At 47.5% G+C, this 16694-nt stretch overlaps 1 protein-coding gene across 1 annotated transcript; it reads right to left on the bottom strand.

Annotated features, from left to right (window-relative positions):
* Positions 1–3539: 3539 nt before the first annotated feature.
* On the bottom strand, positions 3540–13207 carry SST (somatostatin). The gene is made up of 2 exons (XM_084842108.1): positions 12939–13207; positions 3540–4076 (listed from the first exon to the last, which is right to left on the bottom strand). Exons 1-2 carry the CDS (start codon positions 13077–13079, stop codon positions 3867–3869), a joined length of 351 nt encoding a protein of 116 aa, XP_084698234.1. The 5' UTR covers positions 13080–13207; the 3' UTR covers positions 3540–3866.
* Between the last annotated feature and the right edge of the window lie 3487 nt (positions 13208–16694).

Raw genomic sequence — 16694 nt, 5'->3', positions numbered from 1 at the left:
CGGGGGCGGGGGTGAGGCAGAGCCAGCAGGTATGTTAATGTGGGGACAGACGGGCAGCCCCGTTTCCTCCTTCACAAAGGGGCGAATGTCAATGGGGCTACAGTGACCAACGTTCAGTTCTTTTAGACTTTTCTGCCCCCTCCCCAGGGGTGTAAGTCAGCACTGCCAATAGAAAACAATGGAGAAATCCCAAGATTTAGCATAGTCATCATTTATTTATCACATTTCTATCCTGCCTTTTTCCCCTTGCAAGGAACCCAAGGAGGCTTATATGGCCCTCCTCCTCTCCATTTTATCCTCACAACAACCCTGTGAGGTAGATCAGGCTGTAAGTCAGTGACTGGCCCAAAGTCACCCAGTGCGCTTCATGGCCAATTCAGTTTCCCGTGGGGAGCTGGTCGGCCACTGTGTGAACAGAATGCTGGACTAGATGGGCAGCTGGTCAGATCCCTCATCAGGGCTCTTCTTATCTTCTTATGGAACCAGAACCAGATCTCCTGAGTCCCAGCCCAACACTCTAACCACTACACCACACTGGATCTCACAGTCATACTTGGGCAGAAGGAAGCAGCAGATGCAAGAATTCCTGTCTTTTCTTACTTAGGTCATATTATTTCATGTAAAAAAATATTATTGTCCTGAGTTTTTGAACACTGAAACGCATGATACATCTGAATGCAATTCACTGAAGAAATAATGTTGACATGGTGTGTTGTCAGTTTATGCTGACATTTTATTTTATTGCTCTGCTGTGCCTTGTTTATTACTATAATTTTATTTTTAAAAAATATTGTGGGAATTGTTTTAAATATTATTTTGATCTTTTATGGTGAGTTGCACGGAGAACATTAGCTGAAGAGTGGCCTATAAATATTCTAAATAAGGTAGGTGGGTTGATAAATGTGTGTGTGTGTGTGTGAGAGAGAGAGAGAGAGAGATCCTAAGCAAGGACAAATGTGGACCTCTGGCGCCAGGAGTTCAATGGAACTGGAGCTGACTCCAGGATGACTCCACTACCTGAAGAATACAAGTCCCATCATTCCTGGCAAGCTTCAGGCTTTTGTGGGCCCTTGGGCAAGAGGACTCCCTTGGTGAGTCCACCTTACCACCACTATCGTCACCAGCTGCTCCTTCTCCCCCTCCCCACCACTGTTGTCTGGGCCAGAGCGAGAGAGGCGGGGGAAGAAGCAGGTTGCCAGGGTAAAGAGGAGGAGCAGCTCCAGGGGGCTCTTGTCAGTGGGACCCTGCTGGGGTGTGGGCCCTTGGCAAGATCCTGACCATGCCTCCCCTTGACACCAGCCCTGATCCCTGGCTACTGACTGGGGCTGATGGGAGTTGGAGTCCAGCTTCCGAGCTGCCCATAAAGACAGATCCCTTTACTCCCTTTTCGTTGGTGGCCCCCAAATTATGGAATAATCTCCCCGATGAGGCCCGCCTGGTGCCAACATTATTATCTTTTTGGCACCAGGTTAAGACCTTTTTCTTCTCTCAAGGCATTTGGCAGCATATGATAAGTGTTTAATCGATCCTGGAATGTCTTATGGTTATGGTTGTTTGTTTTTGTGACTGTTTGTTTGAAGTTGTTTTAGATATAAGTTTCTTTTGTGTGTATTGTCTGTGCATGTGTTCTTTATGTAGATTGTTTTTAATCTCTGTATATTGTATTTTTAATGTTTTTAATCTTTGTAAACCGCCCAGAGAGCTCTAGCCATTGGGCGGTATAGAAATGTAAATAATAATAATAATAATAATAATAATAATAATAATAATAATAATAATACTCATTTGTCCACCGCTCCTAGCACTGGCTATTCTGACTGACAGCATCTGCCCTTTTTCCAACGCCTGATCCTTTATCTTTAACTGGAGGCAGTTGGGACTGAACCTGAACCTGGGCCCTTCTGCATGCGGAGCATATGCTCAGCCTACTACTCCTACACGCACACACATGCATACATTTAATGGCTTGATTGTTTTACCTTTTTTATTGCTAGTTGCCTTGGGCATTTTATATTTGAAAGGTAAGAAAGAAATTGACTCTCCAAAGCTGCCATTTCAATTCCTAAGAAAGCCTCCATTGGCACCAATAGGAGCTTTAGTTGACATCCAATAGCAGCTTGGGAAAAGCGGCTTTTGCCAGGCCCACAGAAGGGAGGGAGAGAAGAGTCAACTTCCCCTCCCAGCTTCCCCCAGTCCTGAGCAGTGGAGGCTTCAGTCGCGCCTTGGAGAGCTCCTTCAGAGTTCTGGCTGGTTCTGAATGAAACCTGGTGCGGAACCACCACCCACTGACATCGGAGCTGCCAGCCTCCACTGGTCCTCCTGAGGCGATGCAGAGGGAGGAGTGGATGAAGCAGTAGTACTTCCATCCCCAGGAGCGCAAGCAGTGGGAGGGGGAATGTGTCCGATGGCATGGAGCTGCAAACAAGAAAAGAGGCTGCAGCTGGTGAGGGCAGGCAGACATGGGGCTAAAAGGCCAGCTGGGAGCTCAGGGTCTGAGACCATTCAGGGCCAAAAGCCTCGGGGTAGATTGACAGGGATTGACATGGGGGGTGGATTAACATGCAGCTGTTTGCCCAGTGAGGGTGGGCAAAAACTACCCTCCCCCCATTTCAGGAAGGACTCTGAGCAGGCCTGGTTCCATCCTTCGATGCCCAGCAAGCTATTTGAATAACAGAACAAAAAAACCCAGGCACGTTCATTGCATTCATAGAACTGATGATACATCTCATTTGGCCCTACGAGGACATTATGATCATAGAATCATAGAATAGTAAGGTTGGAAGGGGCCTACAAGGCCATCGAGTCCAAACCCGTGCTCAGTGCAGGAATCCAAGTCAAAGCATCCCTGACAGATGGCTGTCCAGCCTTGTCTTGAATGCCTCCAGTGTGAGCCCACCACCTCCCTGGGTAACGGGTTCCATTGTTGTATTGCTCTAACAGTCAGGACGTTTTTCCTGATGTTCAGCCAGAATCTGGCTTCCTGCAACTTGAGCCCATTATTCCATGTCCTACACTCTCTGATGATCAAGAAGAGATCCTGGCCTTCCTCTCTGTGACAAGCTTTCAAGTATGTGAAAGGTTGTCACGGAGAGGAAGGCCAGGATCATATGAAGGTGCCTTGTATTGACTTAGCCCATTGGTCCAGAGAGCTTCGGCTATTGGGCGGTATAGAAATGAAATAAATAAATAAATAACCCAGCATCGTCTATTCTGACTGGCAGTGGGGTGTCCAGGATTTAGTAGGTGTTACCATCTTTGTAAAGGTGAACCATTTTCCTCTCATAATTCCTTAATTCTGAGCTAAAGAAAGCATCTACAGAAGTATGCCTCCATCATATCTGGCTGGGAGGAATGCAAATGTTCCCACATTTCAGTGTTTTTCTATATGTGAAACCCCACAAATAGAAGATGTATTCATTATGTTTTCTTCTGTGAATTATATACATACTGCTTCCGACCCTGGGGGTAGCATATAGCCATCATGTTTCTATCCCCTTAACGCTTATAGAAAAATAGAAAGAAGCTGCAACGAAAATGTATAACCATGACTCTTTGAAACATAAACTTTATTGCAAGAAAGAATTAAAAAGAGCACATTAGAGTGACTTTGCAATGTTGGGGATGGGTTGGTGTGTCATGAAGAAATAGTCAGAGATCACAAACGCAAGGAAATTGTGTACAATTGAAACTGAATGTTTTATTAAAACAACTTCAAAATCAAACTGAATTTTTTTCTGTCTTTTTTTTTTCATTTTACTTTAACAATGTGTTATATATTACAGTCTTCAGCTCCTGGCATGAAGGGACTGGGAAATCAGGGAGAGACTTGAGGTGAAGGGTGGGGAGGGAGGAAGAGATTTCTAAAGCTAACAGGATGTGAATGTCTTCCAGAAGAAATTCTTGCATCCAGCTTTGCGTTCTCTGGGTGCCAGAGGGTTCAAGTTGGCCGATCTTTCCAGCTCCAGCCTCACTTCGTCTTGCTCAGCGCCGCGGGACAAATCATCTGATTCCAGGGCCTCATTTTCGGATTGGTTGGGTTCTGAGAGCAGTTCCGCCAGGAAATACTTGGCCAGTTCCTTTACAGAAAAGGAGAAAGGGAGACCTGTGTGAAGAAGGCTCATTCGATTCTGATTGTGTCAGCCAGTTGAGCTGAAAATGGTCTCTCTCTCTCTCTCTCTCTCTCTCTCCCTGGACAAATCTCCAGTGGAGGCCGGTGGCTCCGATGTCAGTGGGGTGGTGAATCTGCTCCGGGTTTCAGTCAGAACCAGCCAGAACTCTAAAGGAGCTATGCTTTGCACCTTGGATGGCTCCTTTAGCATTCTGGCTGGTTCTGACTGAAACCCAAAGCGGATTCACCATCCCACTGACATCAGAGCCACCAGCCTCCACTTCAAATGTCTGTTACTTACATTCAGTCATAGAATAGTAGCAATCATAGAATAGTAGGGTTGGAAGGGGCCTGCAAGGCCATTGAGTCCAACCCCCTGCTCAATGCAGGTGTCCAAGTCAGAGCATCCCTGACAGGTGGCTGTCCAGCCTCGTCTTGAATGCCTCCAGTGTGGGAGAGCCCACCGCCTCCCTAGGTAGTTGGTTCCATTGTCATATTGCTCTAACAGTCAGGAGGTTTTTCCTGATGTTCAGCCAGAATCTGGCTTCCTGTCACTTAAGCCCATTATTCCATGTCCTGCACTCTGGGGTGATCGAGAAGGGATGTGCGGCTGTGTGTGGCTGTTGGGAAACTGCAATTGCTTCCTAGAATGTGTTTGCTGTATCAGAATGCATGTTGTGAATTCTTTCCTATACGGACGTACTTTTCCTGTAGACCTTTCATCATATTTGCAGCAGCTCTGGTTGAAAGAAGAACAAAGTGCATCATACTTGCATTCAAGTTGGCCAAAAAAAAGTCCACTGAACACACTCAAAGGGAGAGAAAGAGTGGCACAGATCTTTTTTTTTTTAAGTCCAATGGGGGGGTGTTTAAGGAAGGAGAGTGACCATTTGTGCACATGGGCCAAAGGCAATTTTATCTTTCAAGTTGTGATTAAAAAAAACTGTACATTGTTCCATTTTTAAGGAAAAGAAAACAAAAAATGTTTTCAGGATCCTCACACTTTTAATGTTGCATCTCTCTTTTGGAGTGTACATGTCAAATCATGCAAGATACGCACAGATAGTTGTGTGCACATGTGAAGCAGAACAGGGAGCGCTTGCTGCTATAAAGGGTCCCAACTAGGGATGTGCAAACCCACCCCCATCCAGGTTCTCCAGGTGCCCACACACCCCTGCCCCTGCTCACCGGTCCCCAGACCGTGCTCGAGCCCCTCCTGCACTCAGTGAGCAGCCCATACTCACCCCAGTGGCCTTGTCGAGCTCCACGGTTGCCATTTTTGAAAAATAAAATGGCGATTGCAAAAATGCGCATCTTTGCGTATGCACGAAAATGTGCATTTTGTGATTGTGCATATTTGCATGTGCGTGAAATGCACATTTTCATGTATATGCAAATATGCACATTTGTGAAATGTGCATTTCCGCATGTGCAAATACATATATGCATTCACAAAATGTGCATTTTCGTGCATAGGCAAAGATGCGCATTTTTGCAATCGCCATTTTATTTTTCAAAAAATGGCGACGGCAAAGCTCAACGAGGCCACTGGGGTGAGTACAGGCCGCTTGCCAAGCATGGGCAGGGGGAGAGTGGGGGCAGGGCCTCAGCAAGCGGGGCTGGTGTGTACAGGGGGGGGCACCAGATTCCCAGATGGAATCAGGCATCCGCACCATCCCTAGTCCCAACAGGACTGTGAAGCCTGATAACTATTTAGGGAGAGAACAGTTTGTCTGACAAAAGCAGTTTTGGTCCCCAGGAGATCTAGAGAAAAACATCACCATTTTCGCAGGGAAATGTCCCTTACGTTTAGAAGGGCTTGGTCTACCATGGACAAAGAAATTGCAACTGAAAGAAATAGGGCTGGGCCTTTTAAAGGCAGCATAGCTGAATAATAGAACCTCCATGTGTAGATGCACTGTACCTCTGAGTACTGAATGTGGGGGACAAAAAACAGGGAAAGTTGGCTTAGTACTCCACTCCCGGGATTGTAACGGGCATAGTCTGGCACCTGGTGTGGGCCCATACCTCAGCAGGAGCCTGTAAGGGAAAAACTGGAGGCTAAAATTTCAGGGTCCCTGGTACTGGATACCTAGGCACACCTACTTTAAACAGCCTCAGTTTAGCCCTGATGCGGTAGGTGAGGTCCCTTTGGGGACCAAGACCAGAGTTTTCACATTCATTCTGATTTACTTAAATTCTACAAATAATGACTGAAACAATGACATACGCTAAATGCATTTATTAAAGAGAGACATGGAAAGATAGCACACACTCCCCCACTCCACAGCAAAGCAAAAACAACGCAATACTTACAATTCTAGCCCCTGTACCCCAGTTATCACTGGCACATGCTCTTCACCAGTAAAGGGACTCTCCTCTCCACTCTAGGCCCTGGCTTCACTTAAGGCCTACTGAATAGACCTCACAGTAGCAGGTTGGGCTCAGAGTAAAGAAGGGGGTCCCAGATCTCTTCTGTGCACCCCAGTATATACCCTCTTAAAACTGGTTACCTCCCTCTTGATGCATATTCCAAAATTTTTCTTTTCATTGGACCATGTTGTTCCATATGCTTATTTTGTGACACGTAAGTTCCTTCCTACTGCCAACATACTTTGTTTACCCCAAAAAGCCCCTTAGTTCCCCATTTCTGTGGTCAACTGACTCTACTTCTTTTTCCTAAAACCAGTTAGGAGCAGCTCTGTCGCCCACCCTCCAGGCGCCCTGTGGTAACCTGCTTGGAGCCGCCTCATCCTTAGAAACATATGCAGCTCCAATTAATTGAAAGATAGACATGATTCAAATCCCTCTCGTCCCATCGCCCCTCTCAGTACTAGCAAGCAACTAACGTACCCCTTTCCTTACTTGCCCCATTGTATTCTAGCCATTAAACCCATAACGCATGCCTGTAAAGATACCTCCCTTTGATACACACGCACACACACACACACACACACCCCGAATATCCCTTCAGTCCCACTGACAAGAGCCCCCTGGACTCTCTTCTCCTCATCACCACGGCAACCTGGTTGCTCTCCTGCCTCTCGCTCTGGCCCAGACAAGGGTGGTAGTGAGGAGGAGGAGGAGGAGCAGATGCGCCGGCCTGCTTGCTCAGTGGCTCTCTGGCTGCCAAACAAGCAAGTGGTGGCAATGATGAGAAAGGGGATGGGAGCAAGAGCAGCTGGTGACCCTGGCGGCGAGAAGGTGGGCTCGCTTGCCCAAGGCCCTCCAAAACCTGGGGCTGGCCCTGCTCTGCTCAGCGGAGGTTGGTGGCTCTGATGTCGGTGCGCTGGTGAACCTGCTCTGGGTTTCAGTCAGAACCAGTCAGACCTCTAATGGAGCTATCCAAGCCAGAGTTCTGACTGGTTCTGACTGAAACCCAGAGCAGATTCACTGCCCCACTGCCATTGGAGCCACCAGCCTCCACTGGCTCTGCTCATACATTTTCCAGCAGTGTCTGGGTGGTAGCAGCTAGAAATGAAAATGCCCCGGACGATACAAACTTCGGCCTGATCCAGCAAGGCCGCTCTTACTGTCTTCATCTGACATTTACCTAACTTCCGTCCACATGCCCTTTGACTTTAGGTTTCCAGAGAGCACGTGAGCACAACAAGCCGTGCTCTGTTCAGTCCAGAGTGGAATATGTCTCTCGGAGGCAGGCCACATTCCCCTGATCCTTCCGCTGCAATCCCTCAGAATCAGGCAGGTATTTCCCTGCTAATGCCAAAGCGAACGGCATGTTACGCGGTCATCCCTTTTACCCACTCCAGCCCCTTCGCCAGGCGTGGGCTTCCCTGAGCAAGGGATAGCCTCAGTCCAGTCGTCCTTGCCCTGGTGCCCTCCAGGCTGGATTACTCTAATGCTTTATATGTGGCACTATCCCTGGAGGCGGACCGCAAGCTTCAACTGGTGCAGGATTTGGCCGCTAGAATTCTCTGCTTGTGTAGGCAGTTCACCAGTTCTGAAAGAATTGCACTGGTTGCCTATTCACTTCTGAGTCCAATTCAAGGTGCTGGTGCTTACCCTTGGAGCCCTGAATGCCTCGGGACCCAAAGACTTTAAGGAGCACCTCCTCCCATCCCAATTTGCTCGTGCCTTAAGGTCATCAGATGAGGCCCTTCTCTGAGTGCCTTCGGTAAGAGAAGTCCATTATGAAGTGGCAAAGGAGAGGGCCTTTTCTGTGGTGGCCCCCCAACTCTGGAATCCTCTCCCTCCTGAGATTCTACTGGTGCCAAATTAACATATTTTTATTTTCCTGGGCATTTTAATTTGTTTACAGTTTAATGTTCTTTGTATCATTTTTAGCTGGTTGATGAGTTGTTCCATTATCCCTCTCAGTGTTATGGCTTGATGTTTATTGTTTCTTATTATATTGTTGACATTTATTTTATATTTGTATACCACCCTAGAACCCACTTTTCTGGGTAAAGAGCAGCCAGGAAACATTTTAAATAAATAAATACAGAATTTGAAAGACAGTGGATTCAGCCACTGATTATGTCAATGATGCCAGAGCAACTATGTCCCCCTGTCCATTGCACTGGGCAAGTCATTGTCACTCAGCCGCAGTTTCCCATCTGCAAAATGGAGATAATAGTGACCAGCCTCACAGGGTGTGTGTGTTTGTGTGTTTGTTTTTGTTTGGGGGGGGGTTGTTAAAGGCAAATAAGGATTCTAAAGTGCTCTGCAAATTAAATGTGTTATATAAATGTTCAATAATAATAATAATAATAAGGTTTTTTAAAAAAAACTGATTTGCAAGTTATTGTTTTATTCCTGAGGCTAGAAGATGTGTATTTGGAATGAGATAAAAGGCCATAGAGGTTGTTTCTTGTCTTAATACACTTGTTTGGATGGTAGAGTCACCTTCCCAAGACACATGCTATAACGGAAGATATACTTACATGCCCTGACCTATTTTACATAATACACTCTTCATACCTGGGTTCAGTCTCATGTGTACAAAACTACAACACAAGAACTGAAGCCAAGATTAGGGGTGGATTTAGACTTCCACTACACTACCCACCCATATGGAGATGTTTTCCTTCACCGTGGGAGAACAACACTGAATGCGCTTATCCAAAGAGATCCATCACAAAACGGTCTCAGGGGCCATCACATTTTATATAAGGAGAATTTTCACAGCTTGCTGAAAGTGTGACTGTGCCAGGGTCCATCAGATTGAGATTTCAATTCCTTCCATACCCAGTGCCAGATGGATGCCATCAAGCAATTCCTGAAGAACTGGGGGACAAAGCAGCCATCTGGACCCACTCTGAGCAGTGGATCAGAACATGTGTGAACCAGTTCTTCTTAATAATGATGGAGACTTTCAGTGAGCAAGACAGAGAAGAACCAAAAGTGTTCCAGGATTGGCTCAGCTCATTTACAGGAGTTCTGTGTGTCTCAAAAGCATGCTACTTTACTGAATAATTTTGTGCTACTCAAACATTTGTTTGCTTGATACACAGCTGACCATCGAAACACTGTGATTCTACAAGATCCAACATGCCCCCACCCCCTACCGCTGCTACCGCCAAAAGCAGCACATGAATCCATCTAGTAGTAACTCCCTTGGGATACAATCTTATACATGTGCAGTCAGGAAAAAAAAATCTTACAACTCCCAGCATTCCCCAGCCAGCTGAGCATGCTGGGAGTTGTATGACTTTTTTCTTTCTAAACATGTATAGGATTGCACTCAAACAATCAAATTGAGTGTTCAAACACACTTACTAGGATATAAGCAAACTCACTGAGGCTTACTTCTGAGTAATCTTGAGTTAGGTCGGGCTGTTACCGTGAGATTATTTTCAGCACCCTGGAGAACTCCGTATCACTGTATTCTGACTAGGTCCCGAAAAAGGATGAACAGAATGTTTTAGCTGCGACTGGGTGTGGATGATAAAATTAAAAAGTTTTCAATTTTTTTTTTGTTGTTGTTGTGGGGCCCTTTCTAGTATAACATTTGCCTATATGTGGTTTTGAAATGGATGAGAACCCTGAGAAAATAACGGCAGAACATCAGGGAAGATACATTCCAGGAAAGCAGCTGTAATAAGTCTGCTAAGAACAGTAAAATCAGGTATGTACTATTTTACGTATGCAGTACTTTGATATCTCACCCTTTGGCATGATGGACCCATGAACAAAATAAAAGTCCTACTGGCTTTTAATATGTCTATAATTGCATGAGTTGTGATGGACACACGTCTACTTCACTGGATGCACAATGTAAACTGATGCGAGCCAACCTACATTACAACTTTAAACTGGTTTCAAACCGGTTTATCTAAAGGGATCCTGCAGTTTCATGAGGGTACTGAGAATTCTTTGCTAGAGACCCCTGTCCCCTACCCAAGTGGCCCCTCTTCCTAGAGCTACAATTCCCAGAATTCCTGTATTTGTTAGCCATAATCACTAAAAACAGGTTTGAAACTAGTTTAAAGTTGTAATGTAGATTGCCCCTGAGAAGATGGTGACAGATGTCTATATGCATTCTAAGAGAATCAGAATATAGTCCAAGAGACATGAATTGTAGGGTAGAGTAGGGTACCTGTTCATGTCTCAAAGGGGGGAAATAAAACCTCATTGTCTCCTAGATGACGAGCTGATACCAAAGATATTTCAACCTGCTAAATTAACTTGTACTGTGGGATGGTTGGATTTTTGTTTCTTAAGTTTGCACTGCTGCTAGTTTGCTTTCTTTGTTCATGGGTATTATATTTTCTATTTTTATTTTTTTAAAAAAATCTGTTTTTACTTCTGGATGTGAACAAGAATGCCTGGTTTAGAGGAGGCAATTCATAAATCCACATTTAAAAAAAAACTGGAAAGAGCATTAAGTTACTTGATCATCATATTTAACAATGTAAAACTCTAAAGTTAAGTAATATAACAGCCTTCCCAGCCTTCGGATGTTTTGGACTACAGTTGCCATCATTCCTGAGAATTAGCCCTGCTGGCTGGGAATGATGAGAGTTGTAGTCCAGCGATCTAGAGAGCACCAGGTTGGGGAAAGCTGTAATAAAATATAGATTGCATAGATCATTGTTTTCTAATAAGACGTTCAAAAGAGACTTTGGATTAGAGTCCTGTATTCACACAAGTTCTTCACATGCTCAGAGGCACTCTTGTTCAGCTCCTGGCATTCCAAAAATTGTTGGGGTTGAGCCTCACTCTACTTCACATGATCAAAAACACTTGTATACTGTTACTTTTTGAATGCTTGGCTTTCAAAAGAGGTCCAGGGATGGAGACCTGTTTTAAATTTTCTCTCACTACCCCCACACCACCACCCCAACAGTACTTGTTTTCTACAAAGAGGGGTACTGGGGGCTCAAACCTGCCTGGAGCTCCCTCCCCATTGCCCTGGGCTGTGATCACTCTGTGAGATCAGTGGCTTAAAAAGGGACTGGACAAGTTCAGGGAGTGACAGTTTACCTCTGAACAGGAGGGCAGCAAGGGGAGGGGGCTACCCTGCTTTGGGGGTGGGTTTCTATGGGCACCTAGATGATCACTATTGGAAAGAGAACTCTTGACTAGTAGACAGTTTTTTAGTAGAGCTGTGCGCAAAGGGCCTCTCAAAATGCTCCAGCCTATTTGTGGCAGAGAAATTGGGGGACAAGTTCACCGACTTGAGGAGAAATTCTCCAACAGTTTCTCACAGACAGGGCTCACTACCGTCAAGGGTTGTAGCACAGCTTCTTCCTTTTTTCCTGAAGGTTTTTTGTTCATTGCACTGCTCCTGCTGGCAACAGCATCATGTGCTGAGGCTTCCACTTTTCTGAGGCAGAATTTTGAATTTCTTTTGCTGGTATTCTTGAGCTTCCATAATCACTGGGAGGTGGCGGGGGGGGGCTGTGTGTGTTTTCTCTCTGTGTGTGTCACACACCTTCCCATTGCTCTGCAGGCTGCAGCCTCCCAGGCCACCTGCACTTCCTGGACTGAAAAAGACCCACAGGAGGAGTTGCCTGAGGACGAGGTCCTCCTCATGGTGGCTTCAACTGAAGTGTGAAAAGCCGAGGAGACTACAGGCTGCCACAGAAATTACTGTACAATGACAGACAGGACACTCATGCACACTCCTCAGCCACCTCATGGGTAAGGTAAGCACAAGAACCCCAAACCCAGCCCATGAAAATTTCTCCAAAATTTCTCCGTAATTTCCCCTCCTTTGAATTTCTTTTTGAGAGCAACGTCTTTTCTATCAAATTGAAAGAGAATGGTAAAAAAAAAAAAAAATGTGGGAAAATTTTTTGGCACAGCACTATTTTTACTCTGATCAAGCAGGGCCCTTTTTTTATTATTTCTTTGTTACATTTATATCCTGCCTTTATCCTCCTGCAAGGAACCCAAGGCAGTTCGGGAGGTTCTCCTCCTCTCCATTTTATCTTCACAACAGCTCTGTGAGGTAGTTTAGGCTGAGAATCAGCGACTGGCCCAAAGTCACCTCGTGAGCTTCATGGCCAAGTGGGGACTAGAACCTGGATCTCCCCAGGCCAGCACTCTAACCACTAGACTTCATACTGGCTCCGCCTGTATTCACCTCTGCTGTGATAGTTAGAAACAGCACCTCCATATGGAGCAACAGCCTACCTTTGTAGCACTGGGGGACAAAGAATGAGGGAAGAACCGGATGCTGGACTAGACGGACCTTCTCGGTCTCATCCAGCAAAGGTCCTCCTTACGGAGGGATGAGGACAGTGAAGTCTGCACGCGCTCGGGGCCGCTCGTTTTCCAACGCCGCCAGCGGAGCACTTAGCGCCGTCCTCCTCCGTCTCTCCCCCCCTCCCCACCGCTCCCGGACACCTGGGTTCCTCCTTGCCTGTTTCCCCGCCGCTGCGGCCAGTGACTTCTGCAGGAACTGCCGGAGTCGCGGGTCCGAGGGCGCCGCGGCCACGGTGCTCAGCGCCAGGGCGACGGAGGCGAGCAGGGCGAGGGCGCCCTGGAGGCGGCAGGTCACCATGCTTGCTCCTGGCTCGGGGACGTGCGCGGAAGAGGAGGAAGGGCCGGACGGAGGAGCGGGTGCTACTGCGGTGCCTCCCTGCTGGGCGCTGCTGCTGCTGCTGGCGCCGCTCACGGGTGCCGATCTTGGATTCTGGGACCTCCACCGACGCCCCCACTTTTAAAGCCTTCTGCTGACGTCAAGGGAAGGGCACGCCCTCCCCCCCCCCCACAGGAGCCCGGCGCTTTTGCGCCCCATTAAGCCCGCGATCTATCATCACTCCCCAGTGAGGGGCCTGACAAGTGTCGGGGCGGGGAGGAGAGCGGCGGGGGGAGGCTAATTCCAGCAGGAGGATTTAGGAGTCCTGGTGACGCGCGCGCCCCAGTGGAGGCTGGTCGCTCCCTGTCAGCGGGGTGTGGGGATCCGCTCTGAGAGTCAGTCAGAACCAGCCAGAGCCCCAAAGGAGCTATCCAAGGTGCTGAACCGATTTGGGGGAGTGGAGGCTGGTGGCTCCGAAGTTAGCGAGGGGGCGAATCCGCTCCGGGATAGCTCCATTCAAGCGCCTTGGATAGCTCCTTTAGAGTTCTGGCTCAAACCCAGACCGGATCCACAGCCCGCTGACATGGCAGGCACCAGCCTCCGCTGTCACCCTCGCTCTTCTCCCACAAATGCGCTTTATTCAGTGAGGAATTGGGAAGGAACTTTCTCCGTAGCCTGAAGGTATATACGGATGTGCCTTTCGGTAATTTTGGCCGGGGGGGGGGGGGGGCGCATTCGCTAATTCCTCTTTCCCCCTTTGAGAGAGTTATTGCGGTCACCGAGAAGCGGATCTCAGGGGTCCGAGAAAGCGAGGGCGCGTGAAATTGACACCCCGAGGGAACTGACTGGCAACCGGCGGATTGCGAACTCGAGGCGCGCTGGTTGGTTTCGGACGGAGCAGCCGACGAATCCGCATCCTGTGTCCCCGACAAAAAGCAAACCTGGTCGATTTCAGCCGGATTTCCTTCCCAATATATTTGCTTAGGATAGGGCTAAAGTTAAATGCGTAGCGTGTAGCTGATTCTAACTTCTGCTCCCTCTCTCTCTCTCTCTCTTTTTTTTTTTTTTTACTTTAATGTAAATAGGCGGGGCCGATCCGGATAAAGGTTGACCCTTCCCACCCAGCCGCTCCCTCACCACTACCTAAATTCGCGCCCCTCCTCCGGCGTGGGGGCGAAAGAAAGAAAGACCTCAACTGGCGCTTCTGAGAAACAAGTTAGTAACTTTGGACCCAATCCAATCCAGAGAGAACTGCTGAAGGGCAAGCCCCCCTTGCGTCACAGAACTTCCCGCTGGATAGGGGCCTTTCGCTTTAATCACCCCCGGAATGGCTTCGTATCCCCCGTCAGGTCGCATCCTTTTTAACTCCGGTTTCATTCAGACGGCATAATTTTTTTCTGCTGGCTCCCGCCTTACTGTCACAAACTGCGGGACAAAACATCTTCTCCCCACCACGTATAGTCGCAGCATGATCCCCATGAAGGCTTACTTGGAAGTAAGTCCCACTGAACTCAGTGGGGCTTACTCTCAAGTTTAGGGTGCATAGCATTGCAACCTTAGGCTGCAATCCGAAACAGAGTTACCCGGGAGTAAGTCCCACTGACCCCTGTGAAATTTACTTCCAAGTAAACATCCGTTGGGAAAGAAGTCCCGAGCCTTTAGCCTTCTCTCCGTCGGATCCTGCTACACAGGTTCATTCGGACTTAAGTCCTAAGTAGCGCAGTTAAGATGTGAGGGTCTCAAGCAAACGCGCAGAATTGCAGCCAAAATATTGGGGGGGGGGTTCCTGTGCTGAGGCGCAGACCGTTTCACTCGTTTAACGACACCGAAATAAGTAGCTCCCACTACCTTTTTGCACGCTTTCTGCAGTGTAGGCGGGTGGCTCAGGTTTAGGTGGGGCTGTGAATGCATTCTGGGTTTCAATCAGAATCAGCCAGAACTCTAAAGGAGCCTCCACTGGTTTTCAGATACCAGTTTGAAACCCCAGTGTTTTCAGACAGTGGGGGGCGATCCAGCCGAACTTTAGCCTTCTTAAATCCCCTGCTCGACATTGCAGGGGAGGGAGGCTTACTTCTTACTGGGGGGGCGAAACTTGCTTCTGAGTAAACGTGCACAGAAGGGGGGGGCTTCACAGCTGCAGACCGATCCCCACTTAGTCAAGAGTGAGTACAACTAAATTGGGGAAGGAAGGGGGGGAAGAAACTCGGGGAGACTTACTTCCGAGTAAACACATGCATAGGCTCGAGTCGCTAGCCTCTCCTTTATATCAGTGCGACTTCTAATGGGGCTGGATCGCGCCCACTGACAGGAAAAGCGGGGATGACGCCCTCCCCTTTCACCATCGTGGTCATAATAAGTAGTGCCAAGTCCTCATTCCGAGCGCGCCCAGAAACCCGCCGATCGTCGATTCCCTCCCTTTCTTGAATCCATAAGGAACCAGCCTCGGGCGGTTCCAATGAGTCCACTTATATTCTCGAGAGTATTCAAAGGCAATCACCACCCACGGTTTTCCCACTTTCGTTTAAAAGTTCTGGGTCACAGTAGCCCCTATTTAGAGTCCCCGTGCAGCGCGATCTGTTATTTGTACGTTTACTCGGAAGTAAGTTCCACCCAGTTCACTGGATCTTGCTCGCCAAGAAAGTGTGCAGACTTTGTCAGTCCACTCTCGGTCTGAACGGGATTACTCTGGAGTAAATAGACTTCTGAAAGCGGCAACGGGTAATCCTCTTTGCAGACAGCTTTCCCTGAAGGATCAGGACATGAATCTGCATTACAGATGTCTGGGATCATATGGATGGAGATTTATTATTATCAATTATTATTATTACCCTCTCCGTTCACCTACTATTTTCGTCTATTTACCTAGGGCCCTCTTTTCTTTTATTAACAAAATTTTAAATTATTCAGGTTTTCTTTTCTCCTGTTTCTTCTGAGTCGCCTGTGGTAGTCCCAGGTCTCCGACCGTTTTCTTCGGAAGTAAACCCTCTTGAGATCCACGCAAGTGTCTCTCTCCCTCTCTACTTCCCTGAGTGGGGGGATCGCAGCCCGGAGCGATGTGGAAAAGAAACACGTACTGTAACCAGATAATGCTTTTGCTCCGGATGGTAACAGATGTGCGTATCAGGTTCCTGTGTTAAGTTTCTTTCCTATTTTTACTTAATTCTATTTAGCAAGGCAAATGAGGGATATTTGGCTGCTGGATTATGAAGTGGAAGGGCTGGGTTCTTTTCTCCCTTGGAACTGGTCACCTGCTCCTCAACACACTAGCATGGCAACTCTAGACATGACTTCTCAGGAGTAAGCCCTAGGTAAAGTGGGTATATAGGATTGCAGCTTTCAACTGGAGTCCTTTGCATCTAAGCATACTTACCGTGCAATCCTATGCATATTTAGACAGAAAAAGTCCTACAACAACTCCCAAACAAATCTCATCCTGCGTGGGCATTGTAGGCCTTTTTCCTGTCTAAACATGGATAGGATTGCATCCTTAGTAGCTGAAATAAGACTCAATAAATTGGGGCCAGGGCAGTGATACTACATGTGACTAAGGGTGCAATTCTATCCATGTTTAGACAGAGAAAAGGCCTACAACGCCCA

The sequence above is a fragment of the Heloderma suspectum genome, chromosome 3 (genome assembly GCF_057233095.1).
Source record: "Heloderma suspectum isolate Gila_16-S chromosome 3, 16-S_ref, whole genome shotgun sequence".
Taxonomy (NCBI): domain Eukaryota; kingdom Metazoa; phylum Chordata; class Lepidosauria; order Squamata; family Helodermatidae; genus Heloderma; species Heloderma suspectum.
The sequence above is the reverse complement of the archived record's forward strand: the minus strand, read 5'-3'. Positions and strand labels throughout refer to the sequence as shown.